The sequence below is a fragment of the Strongylocentrotus purpuratus genome, unplaced genomic scaffold (genome assembly GCF_000002235.5).
Source record: "Strongylocentrotus purpuratus isolate Spur 01 unplaced genomic scaffold, Spur_5.0 spur5_scaffold_7, whole genome shotgun sequence".
NCBI classification, from domain to species: domain Eukaryota; kingdom Metazoa; phylum Echinodermata; class Echinoidea; order Camarodonta; family Strongylocentrotidae; genus Strongylocentrotus; species Strongylocentrotus purpuratus.
The window spans coordinates 30,237,756-30,263,873 of NW_022145613.1; the positions used below are offsets into that span (position 1 = coordinate 30,237,756).

A 26,118-nucleotide genomic window follows, 5' to 3' on the forward strand; every position below is an offset into this window, starting at 1 on the left:
TAAAATAGAGATTCAGGCCCGTCAATAACTGTTTTTTATAATTTTTTTATTTTCAAGAGGAAAAATATAAAATCCCTATTTTTCCTGAATAAATAAATACCATACTATAATATATTTTTATTTTTTTATTTATATTGTAAAATTTGTACGATATTGTTACAATTAAAATATTAATTTTTTGTTGAATGGGTTTGAGCTGAAGTTGTTTTGATCACGCACATGTATTCTTGTTTATGGCTTGTGATCGCGACGTAGCGTGGTCAGGATATGGGATTTAAATGGCACCAGTGAAGTCGCGCTCACCACTGGATAGGCATAAATCAAAAAGGTGGAAAATGGGAAAAAAGTTAAAATAAAATGAGCAATCATGACATGAAAATTAGGTACAAAATGACAAGTTTATTAGCTTGCAAAAACGTTTACATTTTCTGCCGAACATCTGAACCAGGCCTTTGCGTTCGGTTCGGTTCGGTTCGGTTCGGAAGTGCCATGTTCGGCGAACTTCCGTTCGGTTCGGCGGTTCGGCTACAGCACTACTTCACATATGTATTTCTATACTCATCAATCAGCTAAAATTATATTACATAACTTGTCTACTTTTATTTGTCTTTTGGGGGGATCATACATCATTTCCTCCTAGTGTCCAACTTCCAGTAAGAAAACAAAATTATATTTATTCAATGAGAAATGTTTTTTGTTGTTACTAGTTCACTATCTGAAATATCAGAACTAAAAAAACTACCCCTAATATCTGAGCACTGCAAATACACATACATGTACATGTACACATAATGATTGAATATCAAGAGATAAGAAAAGCACTTGACCTCATAGTGTTCAACATTCAGTAAGACAACAAAATTATATCTATTCAATGAGAAATGTTTTTTGTGGTACTAGTTCATGATCTGAAATATCAGAACTAAAAAACTAACCCTAATATCTGAGCACTGTAAATACTATACACATGATTGAATATCAAGAGATAAGAAAATACTTGACCTCATAGTGTCCAACATCCAGTAAGAAAACAAAATTATATCTATTCAATGAGAAATGTTTTTTGTGGTACTAGTTCACGATCTGAAATATCAGAACTAAAAAACTAACCCTAATATCTGAGCACTGTAAATACACATGCACTTAATGTAATTCCTGCAGCGGCACTAGTAATGTCCTTTGGCAAGACATTGATCTACATTTGCCACACTCAACCCAGGTGATGAAAATGGGTACCTGGGCAGGAGTTAATTCCTTGAAATGCTAGAGCGCAATAATGGCAGCACAGCTAAAGCCGGGGTACTAATCTTCTAGTTTAGAAGCGGTCAGAGACTTGTAATTTGCGCTATATACATGTAAAAGCTGAGTATCATTATTATTGTTGTTATAAAATATGAAGAGACATGAAAGGATCTTGACTTTTACCATGAGAATGTAAAGAGATCTGCTGGGAATCGGCTGGAAAGTAGATGAAGCTGGCCATAGTATTTCTTGAGTGTACTGATGCCATTGAAATCTCTTGTCACATTACAAGCATTCTGTTCATAGGGAAGAGACAAAACATTTTCTAGTTATAAAAGCCAAAAGATATGGTACGAGAACTACATGACTTGGAAGAAACATGCTCAGAAAACAGAGAAAGAAACACAAGAGAGAAAGAGAGGATGATAGTGAGGATAGATTACTAACAGTAGCTTTATTCATCCAATCCAATTTGATATTTGAATTCAGTAGTCCTGTTTCCCCAAATCTTAAAAGTGAAAAATAATTATCTTCAAAAGTACACATAAATTGAGTGAATAATAAGCATGTTCTTTTATACATGGCAAGGTTTTGATACTACTTTGAAAGGTGAAAAAAGAGTGAGAAAAAAAAATTAATGTCGGGATACTGGTATGTAAATGTAAAGGTTAGCAGCACAGTGAACGTTGATAAATGAAGACTTTATGCCGTTTAAGCCATAAATGATAATTCGGATCATAAAATTGATATGAAAAATTAAGGAGGGGGTTTGAAAGAGCTGTAGCAGGTAATTTTTTATTTCACATCATCTTTCCATGATCCTCAATCTTTGTGGCTTGATACTCACAGTTCGAAATTGGTCCAGCTGTCTGATTTGTTCATTGTATTTGGCAGCATCTTCCATGTAATGCTGAGATATGTGCTAATAAAAGACAAAGAAAACATTTCAATGAGTTTGGATAAGTTGGCTTTTACTTGACGTACATGTACACAAAGGGATTTTTTTGCAAACCAGATACATGTAATAACAACACTTTTAATATGATAAATATTAAACTTTATATTCAACTCACTAGATAAAATATAGAATTAATACAAAAATCATTATGTGCGGTCAATTTGATGCAGAATTATCCTGTTTCTAAATGTTGCAAGCTCATGAAGTGAATGAGCGTGGTAAAATGTTATTTTGTTTTTCACAAATCTATATTATTTCAAAATAATGATTTTTTAAATATATAAACACTAACATTCTCTCGCGGCACCCCTAGAGATAGTATCTTGCAGCACCTTGGTTGAAAAAGGCTGGGCTAAGTCGTACAATTTTGTCTGAGCAAAAAATTTGCTCAAAAGGAGCATGTTCATCAGTCATCCTCATGACCACAGCAACATTTGTTTGAGCCCATTTGAAAAGTTAAACTTGGCTTTAATATTCCCCATCTTTCGTCTTGTTTGTAATTTAAGAGTTATGTACTAGTGATACACCTTGACCTCATTTTTGCAAATGAAACAAAGCTTGCAGTGGTACATGTACTGTACGTGGTCGTGATACAGATATTTCATAGTTGACTTCAGGAATCCCACCAGCCCTCCCACAAAAAAAGGAGAGGCCACTAGGTTTTGACACCCTTCTAGTCTTTTTTTAATCATGATTTTTATGCCTCCGTTACGAAGTAGCCGGAGGCATTATGTTTTCTGGTTGTCCGTCCGTCCGTCCGTCCGTCCGTCCGTCCGTCCGTACGTCTGTACGTACGTCTGTACGTACGTCCCGTTCTCGTGATCGCGTTATCTGAAGAACCAATTGATGGATTCCTGCCAAACTTTGGTCATGTATGTATCTTGCAGAGCCGATGAACTGTTTAGATTTTGGGGTCACGAGGTCAAAGGTCAAAGGTCACAGGGCTCGTTATGTATGCAAAAACAGCTCGTGATCGCGTTATCTGAAGAACCGATTAATGGATTCCTGCCAAACTTTGGTCATGTATGTATCTTGCATAGCCAATGAACTGATTAGATTTTGGGGTCACGAGGTCAAAGGTCAAAGGTCACAGGGCTCATTATGTATGCAAAAACAGCTCGTGATCGCGATATCTCAAGAACCGATTGATGGATTCCTGCCAAACTTAGGTCATGTATGTTACTTGCAGAGCCGATGAACTGATTAGATTTTGGGGTCACGAGGTCAAAGGTCACAGCGCACATTATGTATGCAAAAACAGCTCGTGATCGCGTTATCTCAAGAACCGATTGATGGATTCCTGCCAAACTTAGGTCATGTATGTTACTTGCAGAGCTGATGAACTGATTAGATTTTGGGGTCATGAGGTCAAGGTCAAAGGTCATGTGTCTCATTATTTATGCAAAAATAGCTTGTGATCATATTATCATTAGAACTGACAGATGGATTACTATTTAACTCGGGACATCTTGCAGAGCCAATGAACTGAGTAGATTTTAGGGTCATGAGGTCAAAGATCAAAGGGTCATATATGTATATGAGAAATTGCTTGTAATCACAATATTCTGAGAACCTGTTAATGGATTACAATTAAACTTGAATTTGAAAAATTTATTCTGTTTTGGTTTGTGAAATTGCTCTATGAAGGAGGCATCATTTTCGACTGCGCGCAGTCGAAGTTCCATCTAGTTTTTTATATTATTCAGTCTAAAATAACATGCATGTAGAAGATAACAAGTGAAGATGAAAGAAATAAAAAGTCAATGGAAATGAAAGATTAAAAAAAAGAAGAGCAAAAGAGACGACTGAAGAAGGAGCAAATGAAAAACTGAAAAACAGAATAACATAAAAGAAAGATTGAAAGGAAAAGAAAGATTGAAAGGGAAAAAAAAGAATAATTGAAGGATGAGAATGGAGAATTTCAAAGTGAACAGGACAGGGACAAAACACACACAAAAAAACATATTATTATTTCTACATACCTGTAGAAAAAGAAGGATAGAAAAAAAAGAATAACATGACAGAATATATAAACAGATTCAGAGGTGAAGGGAATGAAACAAAGAATAAATCAAAAGATAGAATGAAGAGGTCACAGAAGTATACAAACAAATATTAACATATCTATCTGGAATGACAGAAAGAGGAAATGAAAGAATAACTTAATTATTCTAATAAAGAGAATTATAGATACTTGATAGAAGTTGAAAGGATAAACCCATGCCCCCCCCCCCTCCAAAAAAAAAAATGGGGGGGGGGGGTGATATTAGATCTGCAATAAATTGGATGGACATAAATTACATGAATAACATAAGAAAATATAAAAAGAGAAGATTGAATTAGAGGGCAAGAAAAAAAACACTAGACCCTACCTGGTCATAGGGGAAGAAAAAGAAGAAAAAAGGGATCATGTGAGTGAGTGTTGTGATTGTGACTTTGAAATTGATAAATGCATTTTCAATCTCTGTCAAGTGAAATCTTTAAAGTTTCCCTGACTAGATCTAGGCCTATTCAGTATTCTTATTCACGAGTCAACATTGCCTAAAATTACATCCTCACGCCCTAGTCCACACATTTGACGAGACAAAACTAATCTCCCTTGTATGATATGGAGGCCGAGCCCTTATCCTATTCCTAGCTTTTGAGTTTTGGCCTGACATGATTGATAATGTAGGGTCTAGCCTCTAGGCCTATGCGATTTTGTATGCACTGGCACTCACACTGCGTTCGTACACGAATCTGGCAGAACACTCCCATCCCACTCGCAAAAGCCAAAACTTAAAGTTTCCTGTCACAAAAATAATTCGTTACCACTCCATCAAGCACGATATTATACTTAATCACTTCGTTATAAAACAGTAAACTCACCTGTTTAATTTCATGGCCGAATTCAACTCTTTCGGCACTTTCTTTTAGCTCAACACTGAGCATCAACATCCGAGGAATAGCCTCCATTTTTAATGTTGTTGTCGATGTGTTGGAATTGAAGGACGCCACCTCTCGTCCTATGATGTCATGATTCCAAATTTGTCGGTGACCTAATATTCACGAGTTCATGACAATTATTTTTTTCTTCTTTTATTTCTCTTTCTGAAGATAGGGATTAGGATTGGAAAATCTATATAATTGAAGAAACTCATTGATTGGCATTTTCTTCAAACTATAACCTCACCTCCCTTATCCAAACCCATCTTTTATGTATATATTGGTGGTTTATTGCTCCAAAAGAAAGTGCATTAAACCTTTCCAGAAACTATTATGAAACAGAAAAGTTCCCTCAAAAATTCATGGACACATTAACATTCATGAACGCTAAGACATTGAAAAGTCTCCATTATCATTCTAATGACATGAACTAAACACATTATGGCCGTGCCCTTTGAAGGTGGTTGGCATCAGTGTAGAATCGGATGGTAGCCCCCCCCCCCCCCCCCCCCCCCCCCTCCGGCGAATAATTAGTTCAAAATAATTCCTTATTGTTTGTGTCTAAAAATGTTCCTTAGTCCGAATAACATATCTACCATGTCTTTTTGGAAGACGCAGTATTTTGGCGTTGGCTAGAGGGTGCCTCCACTCCGATAATTTTCAAAATTACACTATATTCGGGTTAAGGCAACCTTATAGGTTGACAATGGGATGGTTGGTTAGCAGATATTATTAATTATAATACATAGTACGATTTGATTCTAAAATTTATAAATAATAATGTGATATTCTGGGGAGTGGTATCAGCCCCTCCCCATCCCCCAACCGCATATCTCGAATAGTATATATTACACTATCTCATCAAGGCAGTCAATTTCCACCCCTCCCCTCTTCAACCTTCCACCCCTTCTCCCGCCTTGGCACCCCTGAGAGAGTAGCTACCTAATCATTGATCATAATTATGAGGCTTTAGCCATTAGGCCATGTAAAATTGATTTCATGTTGATCGTCCCCGCCCGCTTCCTTTTTGGGGGCCGCCTCCTATTTTTTGTTATTTGTTATTTTTTTTTTTTTTTGAAATTTTTTTTTTTTTGAATTTTTTTTTTTTTTTTTTTTTTTTTTGAAAGAAAAAACACATGAAAAACACTGCTAAAATGGCTCTATTTCTGATTAAAAAAAAAAAAAAATTGTCGGCGGCCATCTTGAAAAAAAATAGCCTCGACTGTCAGGGAAAATGTACCGAGCGGCCATTTTGAGCGGCCATTTTGAAATATCAAATATCAAATAACATGGTACACCCTCCTCCTCTTTTTCAAAAAATCCGGACGATCAACATGTAATCAATTTTACATGGCCTTATGGTTAGTGCTACATAAATTAACTGTGTACGTGTTGGTTAATCTTTCTTCCTCTCCATTTCTTTTATATGACGTCACGTTGGAATTCCCCAACCCTGAGCGCGACGTATACTGGGTGGCAGCATAGCATTAACAACTGACGTTTCCCTATTGTTATAAGATATATGATTTTCTTTTTGTGTATTGTCATGATAGTGCATTAGTGCACGCTATACTATTTACCATGTATGTTTTATTTTTCTCTTCTTCAGTAGATTATGGCACGCAATTGACAATATGAAATTGCTACTATAGGAACAAGTGGGAACATGAATTTTGTCCTGTAATAGTTATCGAATCTGATTGAAATTACTTTTCATTTCTTGTTGATGCTGCTTAGCTATTGCGCAATACCCATAATGTCCCTCCTGTCGCAGCGAAAGTATTGCGCAATAATAGTTCTTGTTATGAAATATCGAGGGTAGGGAAATATCAACCGCAGGATGATGATAGTTATGACGAGTTGTTATTATCATTATCAGTAATGTTATCATTATCATTATTACTATTATCATTATTATTATTATTATTTATTTATTTTTGTTATTTTCATATTATAACTTTATCAGGATAGCCGGATGACATATTCACCTATTTTTAAGTATATTCATTATTGCATTGATCGTCTAGTCATGGTTTTTCACGACCCCCGGCCTTAAAAAAAATATTTAAAAAAAAAAATCTTTATTATATTGATAATATTTAAAGTGCTTTTTGCAACCATGCAAAATACGAGAGTGCCTCTTCAATCATAGGCTTGCCGGAATACTTCGCTCAGAAAGCAGAGCCAGAAATTACAATGGTAATACAATATTTTGAAACACCCTTATGCATTGGCGTAGGTGGCACTTGGAAGCATACCGCCCAATCGAATGGGGTAAAGGGAACAGAGAGAAAACTAAATTAATAGACAGAGGGGGGGGGGGAGGGGTAGGAGTAAGAACAAAAAGAAGACACCGGGGTGCCCTCCCACACCCTCACGGTGGCCCAGTATTAATTTGCCCTTTTTCACAAACTAAGACTGCATGGTGCCCCCATAATGAAAGTTCCCCTTAGTTTTGCATCACCATAAACAACACTGCTCTTAAGTGTATAATTAAATTTTGATCAAACACTGACCACAACATTGAAAAAGATTTAAATGACACATGATTTTTCTGCCTGACTTTTGTATGGACAAGAACATTTAACCACCAGTTGCTCTTTGGCAAGACATTCATTTTCATTTATTCGCCGAATGTGAAATACAAATTATTTGATAACAATGCTGGAGAAACAGTTGGGCTTTGGTAGGCCTATTTATTGGTAAATCACAATCAACTTTTTGAATACTATGATTATAATAATGGTTATGAGAAGGAAAAAAAAAAACATTAAACCGAAGCTGGTAACCACTCGGTTGATCAAGGGGGGGGGGGGGCAGGGCACAGTCAAACCTGGGTAATTTTGGACTAGAAATTGTCATGAAAATAGATTACTTCGTCTTCGAGTATATTAGGTCACTCCTTAAAGAATATTCTCATGAAGAGTTTTGTATGAATATTAGTTGTCCTCTGCATATATCTTTATAATCATTTCATCTTTGAAACAATATGGATTTAAGTATATTTAGTGTATTCAGAAGAAAGATGCAAGACAGGTATAATCATGATAATCAAAGTAACACAATTTATAATTAAAACGTTACAGATCAAGTATATTAATCATTTGATAATTATTGTTGATCATCGACCTTTCAATCTCTTCAAGAAATCGAATCATCCGGCGGAACTTCCCCGGTAGTTACAACATGTACAGGGAATCCCCGCTATTGTGATACTGCATGTAGTCTGTATTGAAAACCCCTTTATGTTATTGAGGAGCGCACTTGTTGTTTTGCAATTCAGTCTTAGGATCGTCGAAGGGCGTAAGCAAGGTGTCTTTATCGTGGTTGTCGTCGGAATATTCGGCTGCTGATGCCCTGGTCCTGGCAATAATCTCAACAAGATACATCAACCATCTAAGTAGCCTACTTGAACCATTAGTAAGTAGTGAAAGAGACTTTAGAAAAGTCACAATCTCAACCCCCTCTTTGATATTTTCAAAAAGTTCACTTTTAATTTATCATATTTTATGCATAATAATCATTGATAAAGGTTATAATTTTCGTTTCCTCTCCCATTTCTCCCCTCTCTCACTCTCTCTCTCTCTCTCTCTCTCTCTCTCTCTCACACACACTCTCTCTCTCTCTCTCTCTCTCTCTCTCTCCATAACCCCCTCTCCCTCTCTATCTTATGGGGTAGAAACACTGAAAGATAATTTGAGGTAGGGTGTGCAAAATTGAGAGAGATGCGGGGGGGGGGGTGGTCGAGATATAAATTTAAAGAGATAACGATAAACCAAGAGAGGGCGAAAAAAGATAAAGATTAATTAAAATATGAGAGGGAGAGAGGGGGAGAGGGGAGGGAGCGGGAGAGGGGGAGGGGGAGATGGGAGAAAAGGGGTCTGTCGAGTCAGACTACCTGTATATAGGCCTTTCAGCATAATATCTGTCGGTTATGGTATGGTATAAATACAGCATTTCATTCTTCAATGCCTCACAGTCTTTTCTTCGTTCCTCCGTCGCATTGATATATGAATATTTCAACCAGCAATTGCGTTTTTCTTTCAAATATTATATTTTTGTATTCTTCAAATCTATAACATCTGATCATCGAAGCTCTGTTTTATTGAATTTTCTCATAATATTTATGATGCGTATAGGATTTGACACCTGTAGAGGCGCTGATATAGTATTATTTTTTCAAGGTAAGTTCTAGTATTTCTTTGTTTCATCATGAAAGCCATATTTTGTTTGTTCATGTGATTTTGCATAATATCCGAATATCAATTAGGAATAAAATGCATCTTCGCATTATATCCCGCATGACCATTGCTTGATGCAGCCTCTGTTTGTCTCTGTGTTTTAAATAACTGTTCATAAATATGTTTTTGCTTTGTCCATCATTTTAATCAAAATTCATTAGGTATTGTTATTCATATTATTCACAACATGATTTAAGTATAGAAGGTCACTCGAGACTGTCGGATGTATGAAATACTCTAGTACATATCTGACCCCCCCCCCTCCCCTCTATCTCTGTCTATCACTCTCAAACCTTCTATTTTTTTTCTTTCTTAAAATAGACAGGACCATTTATGCATTTACTGTATATTGTTATAATGGTTTAGTTGGTGTTTATAATTGGATGTATATGCATGCTATGCTCCTTTAATCTTTCTATTACTCCTTTATCATTGTCTATTCCTAAAGGGGCATATGATACAGGAACTGTATTTCCGATAATATGTGATATAGAAATACAGTTAATTGTTTGTTTATCTGCGCACCAATGTGTGCAAAAAGGGGCATCTAATCTTTGGAAAAAAGGCCAACAATGGTTAATGTAGTTGTGTCTTTACGGATTTTTGTGGATTTAACAATATCTTTGGTTAGAAATAGACTATGCAATTGATGAATAGGAATAGAAGTTGCAATGACGGACGGGAAGGTGAGCGTATGACCTACTGCCATTAGGCCTATATATATATATATATTTTTTTTTTTTCTTCTTTTTTTTTCGCCCACCTCAAAAGTGTGGGCTGTGGAGGTAACATTGCATCCCCCCTTCCGCATTGTCTTCTATTCTGTTGGAAATCCCCGAGATATGGGAATTCCAGGTACGATTAATGACGTATGCCCATTGAGCAAATAAGATCAACTTTGGCCCATTATAGTCTTACATTCTTTAGTTGTTGTTTGGCTTCAATCGTTGTATTATTGACTTTTTGTCTCCAGACAAATTCACACAAAATTGAAAGGTGTGAGAATAAAAATGACAGAGATAGATAGAGAGAGAGACATAGAGAGAGAGAGAGAGAGAGAGAGAGAGAGGTCAAATAAATAAACCCTCCCCAAAAGAAGAAGCAGAAGAAGGAGAAGGAGAAGGGGAAGAAGAAAAAGAAGCCGAAAAGGGAGGAGGAGAAGAAGAAGAAGAAGGTGTATAGGATAAAGAGAAGAAGAAGAAGAAGAAGAAGAAGAAGAAGAAGAAGGTAGAAGTTAACATATCTCCCAATAAATTCATTGAGACAATGATGATGAATATAAATTGTATAGCTATATAAGTCGAGTCGTCGTCATTGCATCCTTTCTCATTGTTGCTATAGTGAATATTTTTCATCATCATTTCGAAGTCAGAAGTTGTTTGCATGTCACATAGTAGAATGCGGAAATGCAACTACATACTAATATGGAGTTAGTTAAGAGTATAGTCTTTAATTCTGCTCAATGACAGGAACAAACAACTTAATATGTTCGTGATATTCTAAAACACGGAAGAATAGTCTTTAATTCTGCTCAATGACAGGAACAAACAACTTAATATGTTCGTGATATTCTAAAACACGGAAGAGAATTGTAACTAGCTTAGAAGTGTATGAACAATTCACAAACTCAACTATTTTGTATTTTTTCAAAATAAGAATAGATATTTCCGACTTGAAGTGTAATCTTGACCAAAGTTCAATGGAATGAGAAAAGTTAGATTTTAATCTTTTTTTGATAGACAAAATGTCAACGCTTAGAAGTCTTTTGAGGACGATTTTTTATCTCTTTTTAAATTCTAAATGAGAGCAACCCTCGAAAGGTATATTGGTGGGTGTTTCTTCGCATCCTTTAAATGATTATAACGCTTTCTTCATCTGAGGGCGATAGGGCAAGTGTACAATATCACCATCATCATCATCATCGCTGATACTGTTACAACTATCCTGATCTTCGTCCTTATCATTATTCTTGATGTTCTTGCTGTTATCATTATTATCATTTCTACTTTTACAATAGTTATTATGATTTGAAGGAACTTTCCTGATTCAACAAGCATGCATGATTTTGCTATTTTGGGTTTCGTCTTTAATATGACCACACCCGCAAACTTAAGCTTTATCAACCCGTCTGACGCACGTGTAGGCCTATACAATGTGTCCCAGAAACAATTAAACGAAACCCGACACAAACGGATATCGTGAACGAACTACACGTTTGTTTCACTGGGGTCAGTGCCCGGTGTCAGTGTTTTGTTTCTGCATGGTTTTGTTTTTGCTATCATTCACTGTGTCACATTATCATGATTTAACCAGAGGGTCGGCAAAATAAAACCCATTGCAGCTTGTTTCATGCAAAATGCAATTCTCACTACGGTTTAAATTTATATATTCTTTAACATGACCCATTTTCCGAAAACATAACCAGAAGAATTTAGCAGCTTTTGACCGTAATAACTAATTATAGTTAGCTAGGCGTATATGGTGTTTTGGTGATGATCGTGTACATAGGCGCCGGAAGGGGGGGGGGGGGGGGGGCAAAACGCATTTTGCCCCCCCCCCCAAAAAAAAACATCCCCCCCCCCTCAAGAAAAAAAAAGCAGTAAATGAGTAAAGATGGTTTGTACTTTTAACCCAATAGAACATAACAATAATAAAACCTGAATTAAATGACATATAAAATTCCATTCAAAGAAAAGGAAAGTTAACAGGAATTAAATTTTCTAAACATTGCGCATGGTACCTATATTTATCAATGGAGGTTTTTATAATAGCGATACGCGCATATCGTGGACATATTGTGGGAGAATGGGAAAGCGTGTCTGTTTTTTGTTATAGGGGTGAGAAGCTTATGAGCCCCTGAACGCTGGCGTACTGATTGGGGGGGGGGGGGGGGGGGGGTAATATATTTTTTTTCGATACCAGTGATTTACAAATGTTGCTGAAATGACATGATTTTCCGGTATTTTTTCTCAATTTTGTTGTAAGTCATACCTTTTTATGCGTTTGTTGGAAAATTAGAAATTCTCAAATTTACAATAGGGCGAAAAATATGCTTATTTAGAAGCCTTTATGTCAGGGTCTGCAGAACGGCCGGGCTCGGGGGCTTGAGCCCCCCTCACTTTTTGAAAAAGTTTGTTACAAAGAAAAAGAAAGAAAGAGAAAGAGAAAAAACAAGTGACCTCGGCCAATGTCACAAATGAGGTATCAAAATATGCTCATCTGACCGTAATTGAATGCCTAAGACCCCAGAGCTTACGGGGGCTCTGCCCCCGGACCCAACCAAGGGCCCTAAGGCGGTCCCCTGTATGCTCATCTGACCGTTATTAAATACGTAAAACCCCCGAGCTTCCGGGGGCTCTGCTCCCTGGACTCTCCGCCAATTAGTGGGCTGCCAGGATCACAAATAAGTTATCTAAATATGCCTAAAACCCCTGAGCTTCTGGGGCTCAGCCCCTTGACCCCCTGCCGGGGCTCAGGCCCTGGACCCCACGCCAATTTACGCTCTACCTGATCGTTAATAATCCACTTTGAAAAACGTTCGGCGGGGCTTGCATGTAACGTGTAAGAGTGGTGGTGATGCAGATTTTTCTTCTGCCCCCCTTCCAGACGTTTTTGCTCGTTACGTCACTGCCCCTGGAAGGTGAGCCCCCTGGAATGTTTGCCCCCCCCCCCCCCCATCCCAAACTGCTTCCGGCGCGCCTGATCGTGTACGTTGTTCTCTTGAAAGATATCTTAGTAATTGCCTTTATAAAGGACAAGGTGATAAAAGCTGGTTGTGACGTTCAAACTTCAAAACACTTTGCGATTTACCAAATACAAACGGTTTAAAATTCTCAAAAGAAACACATTACTAATGTAGGTCAGGGCATCGGCCATTGCGTTGATCCAACAAGCATTCGGGTGGCGTAGTGGGGAATCCCCGGAAAAGTGGTGCCAATTTAATGATGCTTGGAATGCATGTAATGCAGTCATGTAAAATAAGGTTTTAAATAAATTTGAATAACTAAAAAATTATGTCAAAAGTTATTTATGTAATTTACATTTACACATGTATTTCTAAAATTGAGAAAAGAGTTAAAAATATACCTTCCACATTCTTTCGAATGTGGAGTTCCCCATTCTATTTTTATCACGGCCACTGCGCCCGCGAAAATAGCGCGCACGTGCTGTCAATAATATTGCATGCATTTCATGCATGCTGCATGTATGTACACAAACAACAAGAATGCGCTGAATTGACGCACACAGTAGTATGCATGCAGCTATAAACTTGCTGCAATCGGCAGATAATCACGACCGAAATCAGTTGCTCTTGCGAAACTGCGGTCCAAGCGGAAATTCAACACATTCTACAAATTTCTAATCCTTTTCAAAAGGAGGAATTGGATTAGATGCCACAGTTTGGTCCAGTGTTCCGTGCCTGTAATAATTATAGATATATTTTAGGTGCGTATGATTTTAACCTAATTATTTCTCTAGACCTCTAGACTATCTATCTATCATAGGTCTACAGTTTAACTTCAACTTTTCAACAGTTTGAGAATTGAGTTAACCAATAACTAGACTACTCGAGAATATATATAATATAGACTAGATCTAGACCTTCTAGACTAGGTGTAGCTGGGGTCATGACTGTCTAGACTAGTTCTAGAAATCTAGTCAACTTTCTAACTTTCAAGTTCCAGCGTGAGAGTGAGAGTGAGAAGGAGATGGGGGAAGTTATAACTCGATCTCATATCCCTGGTTTATCTAACTCTAAGATGGAAAGTTACATTATGATTGTTGAACTTGAACTGAAGAAGGGTGTCTGAATGATTTTTTTCTTCTCAATTTTCCCTTTTGGATCGTTTTTCACCATTATCAGTAGGGGCGCTGGTCCGAGAATAAGGATTGTACGCATAAACGAGGATTGTCTTTGAAACTCGGACAGACCCTCCTAAAAAAAATAAGGATTGTCTGCTTTTTTGCAGACGTTTCATATTTCTGATCTGCGCGCGTTGGCGATGCGAAAAAAACAGATTCCGCGATGATTCTTTTGATTCATTTTACTGTTTTTACATTGACTTTGTACAGAGACTTTCACGTTAAGTCGTTATTACAAGCAATAAATCCTCGGGAAGACGGACAACCCATAAAAGAAGACGGTGAACTGGGGTTATTTTCTTACATAGAATCCGTTTTTCACATCGCCAGTGCGCGGTTCGGAAATCCGAATCCTGCAGAGCGCTGATGAAAAAAAAACTATCTGAAAAGTGGGGGAAAGGGTATTTTCAAACTGTAATCGCATGTAATAATATATAATTTCCCTATGACTGGAACTTCTTATCGCTTGGGGCATCATTTCTCAAAAGTTGCAAATCTCGGAGTTACGACGGAAACAATGTTATTTCTAGAGTTCTGAGATGATGCCTTTTTGGGCATATGGAGAAAAACTAACCCTGTAACCAATCATTGGATCGGGGCCGATCTTTAGCCGATCAAGTGAAATCAGATAATAAATTCTGATCGCCAATCAATACAAATGATTAGAAAAAAAATCGGCAGAATTTTTTTTTTTTTAAATGTAGAAAATGTTCAAGTTTTGGACTATCAAATGCTAAAAAACATGAATAGTTGGGATTATTTTGTCTTTTAGAGTTGTTGTAGACCATGTTTGTTGGTCTTTGAAATTATTATTGGTCTTAGTAACAGAAGAGGCAAAACATGAGAGCCGCCATCTTGGATTATAATGTCGGCACACATTTTTTGTCCATTGTCATTAAAATCCAAGATGGAGGCTCTCATTATTAAATTTTTTTAATTCAGATACTGTTCGCAAAATGACTTTTTGGTAACCTTTCTTCAAATTGTTTTTAATCATTCATGCATGAAATATATATCATATGAGATGCATCAAATGGAAGTGGAGGATCTAAGCTTTTAAAACAAATATGTGCCATTTATTAATTATAATTGTGATTAAGTTATGATAAAGCATCAATTTGTCTCGGTTTCATCTTTTTTCCTGGGACACACAGTCTTACAGTCAAACCTGCTTTAGTGACCACCTGTCTACAAAGGCCACATGTATTGTTTCCATTGAAAATGGTTTCTCATTGAATCATACACTAAAAGAACCTGTCTACAAAGGCCACTTTTTGTGTTTCCCTTGGGCGGTCGCTATAGACAGGTTTGACTATTTCTGCTGTCATAGAAATAAACTTAATACAAGGGTTGGATTGCCCTTTAAATCTGAAAAAGCTATTAGGATTCTGAAATGAAAATATATATTTTTTAATTCTTCCCCCCCCCCCACCTCTATCTCTCTCTCTCTCTCTCTCTCTCTCTCCACCTGTCAACCTCTCTCATCAGGTATGAAAGGCAGCAGTTGATGTAACCAAAGAGAGCAGATTGCTGTTTCTTCAACTATAGTGTGCAGAGGGTTTACCTCTGCCCACTGATAAGGTCGGCAAGATGGCCGACCGATTTAACAGGCAGATGCGGGTGGACGAGAAGATGCTCTTTCTGATGTAAGTATCAAAATGTTTTTATTTAATACAGAACAGTGTAAAAGGCTCTTTTCTGTTTGTGGGATCTCTTATAGGATCTTTCTGATGTACACTGTAAGTACCTCAGCAATCAAATTTAAAAGTATGTTTCTATTTAATACAGACCAGTGAAAAAAATGTTTTTCTGTTTGCGGGAGCTCTTTAAGGATTTGGTGTGGTAAAAGTGTGCTTATTCCTCGCAGTGATATTTAGTTATTTTATGGTTATATTACCAGGGAGTGTTTCACAAAGACTAAGATTGACTTTAAGTTGGACTTAACTATGGCAGGCCATTTATGCCACTGTTTGCTTTCACCGTTTACAGGCATTGGTCTCTCAAGGGACGTACATATCGTCGGTGGGGTGACAAAACCTTGTATTTAAATTTTTTTGAGAATTTGATTTTTTTGCATAATTTTGTACCTTACGCGTTCAGGACAGTCGCGTTCGCTAAACAAAGGAGGGGACGCGATCGTCCTGAACCCGGACGAACGCGAGTGATAATAAAGTTGCCTTCTCTTATGGCCTACGACACCATCTGATAAATCCATGGAATGCCTCCTTCTCGGTTTTTTCACAAATTCCACACAAACACCCTTAAACTAAACCTTGTAACTTTAACCCCCTTTGAAGCTGCACTGACAAAACCTCGTAACATAAGATACGTAATTTCTTTTCCTCGTAACTCACACACGGCCTAATAGTACCGAAGTTAGTGTATTCAAATCCTTGTAACTTATTCAACCAAATCCTTGTAACTCATTCAGAGTTGAAAGTAAGAACTTGTATCTCAATTTGAAGAAAAACTAAAAACTTGTATCTCAATGTAGATAAACGCAAAAACCTCGTACATGTACATATAAAAACAATTATTTTACTGTATTTCAACAATGACATTAAAAATTGTATAAATATTCCAGTTTTAAAAAGAAAGGACGGTGTCACAGCACTAAATTTGTTGAGACAGGAAAGTTTTTTCGCTCTCCTGAAAATTCATGATTTTTGAGATACAAGGTTTTGTCACCCCACCGACGATATATCACGGTCATACATCTACAGAATTTATATATCTTGATAATTCATTATTGAAGGAAAAAATATTATGTAAAGATCATAATGGTGAGAGTAGATGGCATGAACGACCTGCCATATTGAAGTCCAGCTTAAAGATAAACTCCAGTACTGGTAAAAAAATTAAAATAATTCTCACAGAATCAAACGAAACTCACACTGAATGTTCAAGATTACAAATAAATGACATGTGCCAAACAATTTTGGAAGAAAATGTATACTGGCTGAGTAATGAGCATAGAAAGACAAGGAAATCAAGGTAGTACTAGCCCCGACACCATGTGTGTTGTCCCATATATAGCTTTCTATGTGAGTGCTTGTTACTTTACCAAGACTCGGTCAAATTTATTATGATTTTGATGACTCCAGAACCTTGCAGTGCACACCAATACTTACATGCTACATGATCAACTGTTTCTGATCCTTTCCACACCTTTTCTTTCACAATGCAATCGCATTACCAGTACTAAAGTTTATCTTTAAAGGTCCCTTTTGCAGCCAACCTCAAATTCTGTAGAAATTTGCAGGAATTATGAATATGTCACGTATGTCCTATCTGTGAAATTTAAACGTTAGCAGTGTCCTCATATTCAAATTATGCAAGGAAACCCGTTTACTTGCTAGACTTCACTGTCAGACACTATTGAGTGACTGACTGGCTTTTTTTCTTCTTTGGTAATAACATACATGAAAAGAGTTGTAAAGGGTACATGAGCATTTGTCTACATCAATAACCCACTTCTTGTGATGGCCAAGATTAAACTGATTGAATCTTTGCGCAGCATAAAACGTATGACCATTCGGTACAATTGTCTGAAAATCAAGACTATTACTTTGGGGCTCTATAGCCCTAAAGTCGATTTAACAACTAATAGTCGTTATTTTCCCACTTGAAGACATTTTCAAGCCCCACCTTTTTTAGGGAAGTTCTAAATTAGTATTATCTTTCAAATGCAGTTGGAATTTAACTTTTTCATTTTTTTGGCCTGCAAATGGGACATAGTACCTTTAAAGTTGATCTTAGTCCTTGTGAAACAGTCCCCAGAGCTCTTTGTCAGTTTACCAGTGCTATTTTTGAGCTTTCCAGAGCTACTGTATTTTTCCGCTGATACAGATGTAAATAATAATTATGCTGTAGTACCAAAGAGTGCCAAAGCATATACAGCTAAACCCTGTTAATCAACTTTAACTACAGTCTGTAGATATCATTTCGTCCTTGTTGTCACGAAGTGACGGTAGTGAGGAAAATCATAACGCAAAGTGAATGCAATTTTTTTTCACTACCGTCACTTCATGAAAAAGCGACGATTTGGTGTATTACTTTACCTTAATTAACAATGTTTAACATTGTTAATTAAGGGAATTTTCTCTGAAATGAAGGCCATTTAGAGGGCAGACAGAAGGTTCAAAGCCTTATTTTTTATCGTGGACATTTGGTTATCTGACATTTCCTTCCTGACAGTTGATTGAATATACTCTTTTTTTCTTCAAAGGTATAGGGTTGCCATCTGGTTTTAAGTTAGGATTAGGTATAGTATTGGGTCTAGGGCTGCAGTTAGGAATTTGGTTAATGTAGGAAATACACCGCAGATCAGAACAACTGTCACTACAGAGACATGTGCTCTTCAACAGAACCTTGAGACTTTGTAGGAAGCCGGCATGTTTTCATGCATCGATTTCACACTTGAAATCCGACAGGTTTGTGCCACCAGACTACTCGTAGACTCTCGGCATTCATGTGCAGAGTGTGTTCATGAACAATGGTTTCCGGTAGATCTGCACATGAACATGTACCTGCATGTTTCTGTATGGACTTTGATAGGGGATATTCTCATTCCACATGCATGCACATTACATTTATAATGTAGATTCCATATTGTTTATCGTCCCTGGGAGTTGTGGTTACTAGAATTGCCTTTAAAGGTTTCTTCCGTGTTGCAAAATTTTGTCTGTGATTCTTTGTGCTTCTTACATAGCAGATTATTTACTGTGACATTGTATTTCAATTTCAAGGGAACCGTATGGCATTGTGCTATGATAAAAAGTGGTTATTTACCACCCCCACTTTGTAGATTTTGCTTGGATTAGTTGCCTAAAATTGGATTGAATTGACCCTAGTGGGACCATCACTATTAGATGAAAAGTAGTCCTGAACAAATATACAAAAGCTTGTAAATATATCACAGAAAGTGAGAGATTCACATTTTTGTCCTCTGTACAAATGAAATGTTATTTCTTTAGTTCAATAAATTCCTTGTCAGAATATACGTTGGAGACCCTCCTTAGTCAAATATAAACTACAGAATTTAATAGAGTTTAATATGTCTGTATCAATATCTACAATAGTCTTCATATCAGATCCTTTTTTTATATTAATGATTTTCATACTTCAGTATAGATGCATACACTATGCAATGCTATGTTTGATGTCTACAAGGTTATTGATTTAACTCACATATCAAGGTACTTCATCATAATACATTTGTAAGGCAAACCCAGATTCCATATGTGTGACCTTGTCTGTGGAAACCTAGATGGAAACCTTCAGTCCCTGCATATAATTATGTTTAAATATGGAAGAATTCTGGGAAACGAGCTGGATTTAATTTACAAGTATTTTACACAACCAAGATATATTTTATATATTTTTATTTTCATTGCCTGGTACATGTACATGTATGCACCTGGTAGGAATTTATTAACGCCTTAAAGGGTGGCTGGGCTAAAGCCAAGGTAATAATAATTTGTAGAGGCCTTGAGCATCCCATGAGAAAGATAGTGTGCAATACAAAATAAATGTAGCAAATATTATTTATTTATTTCCAAATAAAAGGAAACATTCATGATCAATTTGCCTGTGAACTGTACCAATCACCAAATCATAATGTGAGTACAGGAAGAATGAATGAAATCACCTAAAAAAGGAAAGAAAAAGAAACTGATCTTTTCCTTCCATTCTACAGGCTTTATGTCAAAGGAATATGTTAATAGAAACAAAGAGTACATAAAACCCTGCACAAGAAACTTGAGTTGGATTTGGTTTCTGCCACTTCCGTGCGGCCTTGATGCCAGTGAATCCGGGTGCGTTAAGTGGTCTACCATATTCACAAGTTACTTAACTTTTATGTTTCTTGAGTGTGTATTGAAACTTCCAATATCTAGCTTTACAGTTATAATATTTGAAGCTCATATATTTGATAGTTATAGCGAGATGGTGCTCCTAACAAACCAAGAAATTTTTCTTTTGGTGATAGTTTGGCATTTCGCAATTCATTTTGACATACATGAATGACTCGGCAATATTGATCAAGCACACAGATGTTTCCTGAAAATAGAACATAACAAGTCATGGCTTGAAAGCATTTTTTAAAGGGGAAGTGCACCCTGAAAATTAGCTGGTATTCTTAATAAAAAGTATATATGTATAAAAAGTATTAATAAAAGCAGAAAAATGAGAGAAACAAACCTGTGACAGTTTAAGGAATATTTGATTAAAAGTAGGAAAGTTCTGAATTTTTGAAGTTGTTATCAGTGAAACACAAATTGGCAACACTGTGATGCATCCTGCAAGGTCCTCTCCAATCTGCTCTGTCCAGAAAATGTCATAAACTCGCAAGATACCTTGCAGAGTTGCCAATCTGTGGTCGATCGATTGCATCTTCAAAATCTTTTGAGAAGGCTTCAATTAGAATTGTGCATTGATGGTTACAGCAATTCTTTGAAAGGTAGTACCATTACTACTACCATCGTCATGTCATACACTGTACATGAACTGAATGCTGAGCATTTTTAGGTTTGAATCAGTTTGTCAATTTATCGAGGCTAACACCAAACCTAGACGTACAGATCCATTCCAATGAACAGGAACATTTCCCATTTGTAATATGGATGTATCAGTTGCACACAACACATCTTGTTCGTTCGATAAAAATCATCCCTTGATGTGAGTGCAGAGATGCCCTTCACATTCTACTTAAAGGTAAAGACCAGTATTGGAAACGCCCCAATTTCAAAAAATGAAATGGAAGCTCTCATTACCAATCATGTGAAAGAATATGTTTTGACTAATACATGATGATAAAAAATTTGCCGGGAAACCGCCTACTAATTCATATATTTGGTAAATTTGTTTCTCTCATGGTCTGTGAGAGATATAGGGTAGTCCCATATACATCTTTCTGTGTATAGTGCTTGTAACTTTACAAAGAATGGGCCAAATTTCTTATCATTTTGATGATTCCAGAACCTTGCAGATGCTAGGTGCTAGATGATCAACCTTTTCTGATCTATTTCACAACGTTTCTTTCACAAAGCTTGCTTCTAAAAGTATTTAACAAAGGCCATAATTCAACCAGTCCAGCTATCATTCTTGAGTGATGAAGATCACAAAACTATCAAATTTACAAGGGGTACAAATACTTTAGATATTAACTGTACATGACATATATACATGTACATGTATATAAAGTGGTGTGTTGTAGTTTTTTATCCAGTTTCAACAATGCAACAATAGTGGGAATTCCCCACTCGATGTCCCTTTGTTTCCACACCAGAATGTTTAGTACTGTTTACCAGGGTTCAAAATACAAATGGGTACGGGATTAATGACCCAGTGAAGTTCAGAAAAGATATCCTAGTTTTTTAATAATTTGTCTGTCAGAGAGCAGGACCCTCTAGACAACTGTCTAAATAATGCATGGAAGTTATCTCTGCAAAGCCCCAAAGAGGTGTATGGTTGATCTAAAGAGTGCTCTGGAAGAAAATAGTTAAAGCCCCACTGCACTACTTATACATGTACATGTAGCTACTTGCGCCCTCTATATAGCAAACCAGGCTTAATCGGTGACCATTGGTCCACCATGATCCCCTCTTTCTGATGTTAATTGAGAGCTAATTTGATGAGATAACCACCTGTCAGTGACCATGGAAGGAGGTGCAATCCCTCCTGGCCAAACTAGTGCAGCTATGATTTAAGAGAATCATAAGAATTGCTATGTAGAAATCATACTTTGTCAAGGATATCTCCCCCAAAGCTCTTGTAAACAAGATTTGATAGAAGAATTGCTGGATCCCAGCATGATACATTTTATATACAGATACATTTGTTTTCAATTTATATTTTCGCTTATTCTTTATTTAACGTCTCAAAATGGATTCACACTGCAAAATGTAAATTATTAGTGTAAATGTACCTTTGCTATATTACAAAATGGTGCCTCATAAACAGGCATGTTGATGAAATTTTATTGTTTTTGTATTTTCATTTCTTCATCAGAGCATGTCCAATTAATGGACAATCTGATAAAGGTATGTTTTTAACTGTTGATGAAATCTGATTTGTTTTTGTATTTTCATTTCATTCCAGGAATTCTCCAGCCTATATGCTGCATACAATACAAGAGGTAATTGTTTATGACTCATGTTTGTATGCTTTTGTACCCCGTATGTGGGTGAATATGTATGAATGTGAATAAACAACACTCACATACACAGTGGTCTGTATGTATGTACATTAGCAGGGAGAGACCAAGTGCAAGTCGTGCTTGATGTGAAGTGTAAATATAGCCATGCAAAAGATGTGTGTTACCTGATGTAGGGTAATGCCAAATGCCTAGAAAAAAACTTTTTATCTTTTTAATTTATTGTCACCAGTTTATTATGAACTTGAAAGTGAATTGTCATGACAAGATTTCTTTAGCTGATTAATTTATTTAATTTAAAAAAAGAGAGTTTGTATGTAAATATCTCAATTATTAGGTTAAGTTTGCCATGTAGGCTGTACAGTAGTTGATGAATATCCTGGGATGACCTACATGTACATGTACATGTAGGTTGTGGTGGAATTTGAAATGTTTACTTTTGATCGTTGTAAACAGCAGTGAGCTACAAATGTACCGGTAGTATGTACATGTACATGTATAATTGAGGGCAGATTGGGAAGGGAGCCTCTCAGAGATTTCTGGGTATGAATCCGGACAAAAATTATTTGATGACTTGATAAATTAGGCCTGCGTCTATCGTCTATCTAATCAGAAATGGGGGATGAGAGTCACAGGGGTCTCAAGGCCTGGACTCTGGACCAGTGGACCCCCCCCCCCCCCCACCCCTCCACATACTTGCCTTGCTTGTCAGATATTTTGGGGAAGAAAAAGTTAAAAGAAGAAGAAAAAAAAACCTCCACCCTGATGACAATGTTATGATGCAAGTATGATCAAATCTACAGGTACATATACTATTAGTATGTGAAATTTAGGTATTGTGGAACATTTTGATGGTGGAAATGAACAATAGAATAGGGACAAGGTGACTGAGATACCTGTAGTGCCAGAGGTCCATGCATACACAATTGTGTAGACAGGTACATGTACATGTAGGTTCATACCTGGATATTCTAGTAGGAGAACATGGGTATAATACCTTGATGTCTTTGCATATTGCTGACTTAATTCACTTCATCACTGATGACTTGCAACAAACGGGTAAAAAAAAAACATTTCACTCCCATTCCACCTGTTACAGGGATTGGGTATCTTTGTCTCAGATTCTGAAACAAAATCCTGGATTCAGCTCATGCTGCAATGATAATTAAAAACCTTAGGTCAGTCAGAAACCCCATGACTTTTACAAGCCCATCGCCTGTCTGATAATCAAGATATTTATGATTGGAAAATCAAAATTTCAAAATTTGTTTTCCTAAAGGTTTTTATAACACTACAGTCTATTGGGGGAAATGAGTATGTTAAAACCGGCCACTCAAAGATGTTTACTTTTTTGAGGCACTTCATGATAGTTTTGAAGCACAATTTCTTTTGGGCTTCAATATTACACCATATCTCAGACACTGATAACTCGTAGGGCAGTGCATCTCAGATTTAACATTGTTAAGTTATGCCTTTAACCTTCCTCCTGCACCTCCCTCCAGCCTTTCTTTCGGAGCACCATCGACGACCTTCAGAAGCTGAGCTATTCCTTCCTCGACGAGAAGAGATGGATGGAAGCCGGAGACTACCTCACCCAGGCTCTGATCCTCTTCGATTACATCAAGAAGGCTGGATACCAGAAGAAAGATGACAGCCAGAGGGAGGAGAACACCCTCCTCCTTCGTGCAGCCTGTGGGCTCAAACTGGTGGGTTGATCAATTCATTACTGTAAACGCTGTTATTTTTGCGTGATTAATTTTTCGAGCTGAGCGACCCCAAAACATATTCACAGGTTCTTAAATTTGTGGATTCTTGAATTCGTGTTGCACGCCATTCAGCCCGTTCAAAACACCAATAAGTTCTAAAATTCGCACTTGACGATCTTATCGCAAAATCCACAAAAATTAATGTACAGTACTGCGAAGATTCTACTTTTACAGTATCTTCAACGTAATGGAGAAAGTAGGCATTCATATCTTTCACTCAGCCCCATGAGTACAGTTGTGTGTATTTGCGAAAAGTCAATTATCTTTAATTCCATATTAGAAAATAGCGAAATATTTTTGAAAGTCCATGATGACCATTGAATTTGAACAAGTACATGTAGGTTTGCCTAATGGGTACTAACTTTGTTAATTAATACAAAGCTCCTGCTTTGGCGATGTTCACCTTAAGAAATCTCCTGCACAAAAGATAGGTTTGCAAACTGTAACATTATATTCTATTGATTTTTGAAAACACTACACAATAGATTTTATTTGTTAGAAGTAATAAAGGAGAATGATGGAACTGTGCTGAGGTATATGTTTCACATTGCAACAGAAAGGTTGTTGTGTCAATCCCAATCTGCTACAATAATCTCTGCCAACAATGTGTGATACAGTGAAACCTGTATATAAAGACTGCTCCAGGGAGTCGGGATAGGTGGTCTTAATGTACAGAGTCCTTAAATGTACAGGTTTCAATAAGAAATGGTTCTCAAGGTAAACAACAAAAGATGGTCTTTCTATACAGGTGGTCGCTAAAACAGGTTTGACTGTATCATAATCAATCTCTAGCATATGCTTACGTGGCTCATCTAAATGTATTTGATAGAGATGTAGCTCCCTTCAGTATTTGAAATCATTAATATAAAACCTTTACATGTACATTGTATATATCCTGTGGCCTAAGGGTATTAAACATCTGCTTTTTCTCAGTATGTGCAAACCTCGCAGCAAAAGGTCAACAAACTTTATTGGTATTTCAGTAGTGGGAATTTCCCAGTGTCACTAGTTCATATACTTGTATTGTATTCCAAGAAGGACCTTTCATATTTATACAGTATGATTACCAATGTATACGTCCCACTACAAACCAAGGAAAAAGAACTAGGAGTATATGAAGAATTATATTGAGAATCAACACAACAGTATATTTGAATTTCACAGTAATATCTGTTTTAATGACAACATTTTGGAAACACCATATGCCTATAAAGACCATCATTACTTTTGTTTCTTTTTCTCTTGATCAACATTGCAATTCCAACGACGTGTAATGTATTAAAATGAACCTGTTAATAAAGACCCTATGTTGATTAGAATTATTTATAACAAATTCTTGTTCCCCTTGACCGGTCGTTACATCCAGATTTTTACCATGTTATGTTTTTACGATTCAGTACAAAACCTCCTTCATTCCGTTAATCATAGGGGAAAATTATTACAAGTTAATCTGAGGTACATGTACGTACAGCATCAAAGAACATTAGAGATGAGATTTGAGAATTAGGAGATTTAAGAAAATTGTAGAAATTGCTTTTTTTTATCAGATTTTTTTCTCATATTTCTTTTTTTCATCCAGGGTGCATTTGACGTATCTTACAAGGATGCCTCAAGAGGTAACTTCCTTTCATTTTATTCAGCATTTTCAGTGAGGCATAATAATAATAGGTTCATTTATATGGCGCAGCGGATTCTATATGAATGTACGTTACTGCGCTAAATACTAAGTATCATATTATTACCTCGGCTGCAGCTGAGGGGCCGTAATATGACGCTCAAGGATTTTAAGGAATTTCTTCCTACAGTGTACCCATCTTAATCTCCTGGTTGGAAAGTGGCAAATGTAGATTAATGTCTTGCCAAAGGACAATAGTGCCAAGGTAGAAGTCAGGCCTCTAACCATATAATCCACAGTCTGGTGACCTATCCACTAGACCGTGACTACTCATAACTGTGTTAGTGATATGA

At 36.7% G+C, this 26,118-nt stretch overlaps 2 protein-coding genes across 3 annotated transcripts in view; one reads left to right on the plus strand and one right to left on the minus strand.

The window, feature by feature from the left end:
• Window positions 1–5,192, minus strand: part of LOC592049 (tyrosine-protein phosphatase non-receptor type 23) — a 31,368-nt gene extending 26,176 nt beyond the window's left edge. The window contains exons 1-3 of the mRNA XM_030973733.1: window positions 5,069–5,192; window positions 2,090–2,164; window positions 1,426–1,538 (exon numbers count right to left, since the gene is read on the minus strand). Coding sequence (XP_030829593.1) covers window positions 1,426–1,538; window positions 2,090–2,164; window positions 5,069–5,155 — 275 coding nt within the window. The 5' untranslated portion in view covers window positions 5,156–5,192. The remainder of the gene's footprint in view (window positions 1–1,425; window positions 1,539–2,089; window positions 2,165–5,068) is intronic.
• An 8,425-nt stretch (window positions 5,193–13,617) lies between these two features.
• Window positions 13,618–26,118, plus strand: part of LOC586432 (helicase with zinc finger domain 2) — a 65,073-nt gene continuing 52,572 nt past the window's right edge. The window contains exons 1-5 of one of the 2 annotated variants that reach the window (XM_030974897.1): window positions 13,618–13,812; window positions 15,718–15,875; window positions 22,330–22,366; window positions 23,887–24,090; window positions 25,730–25,766. In XM_030974897.1, the coding sequence (XP_030830757.1) occupies window positions 15,820–15,875; window positions 22,330–22,366; window positions 23,887–24,090; window positions 25,730–25,766 (334 nt within the window). In that variant the 5' untranslated portion in view covers window positions 13,618–13,812; window positions 15,718–15,819. Of the gene's footprint in view, window positions 13,813–15,717; window positions 15,876–21,837; window positions 21,843–22,329; window positions 22,367–23,886; window positions 24,091–25,729; window positions 25,767–26,118 lie in introns of those variants that run through there. The other variant, XM_030974898.1, reaches the window with a different exon arrangement.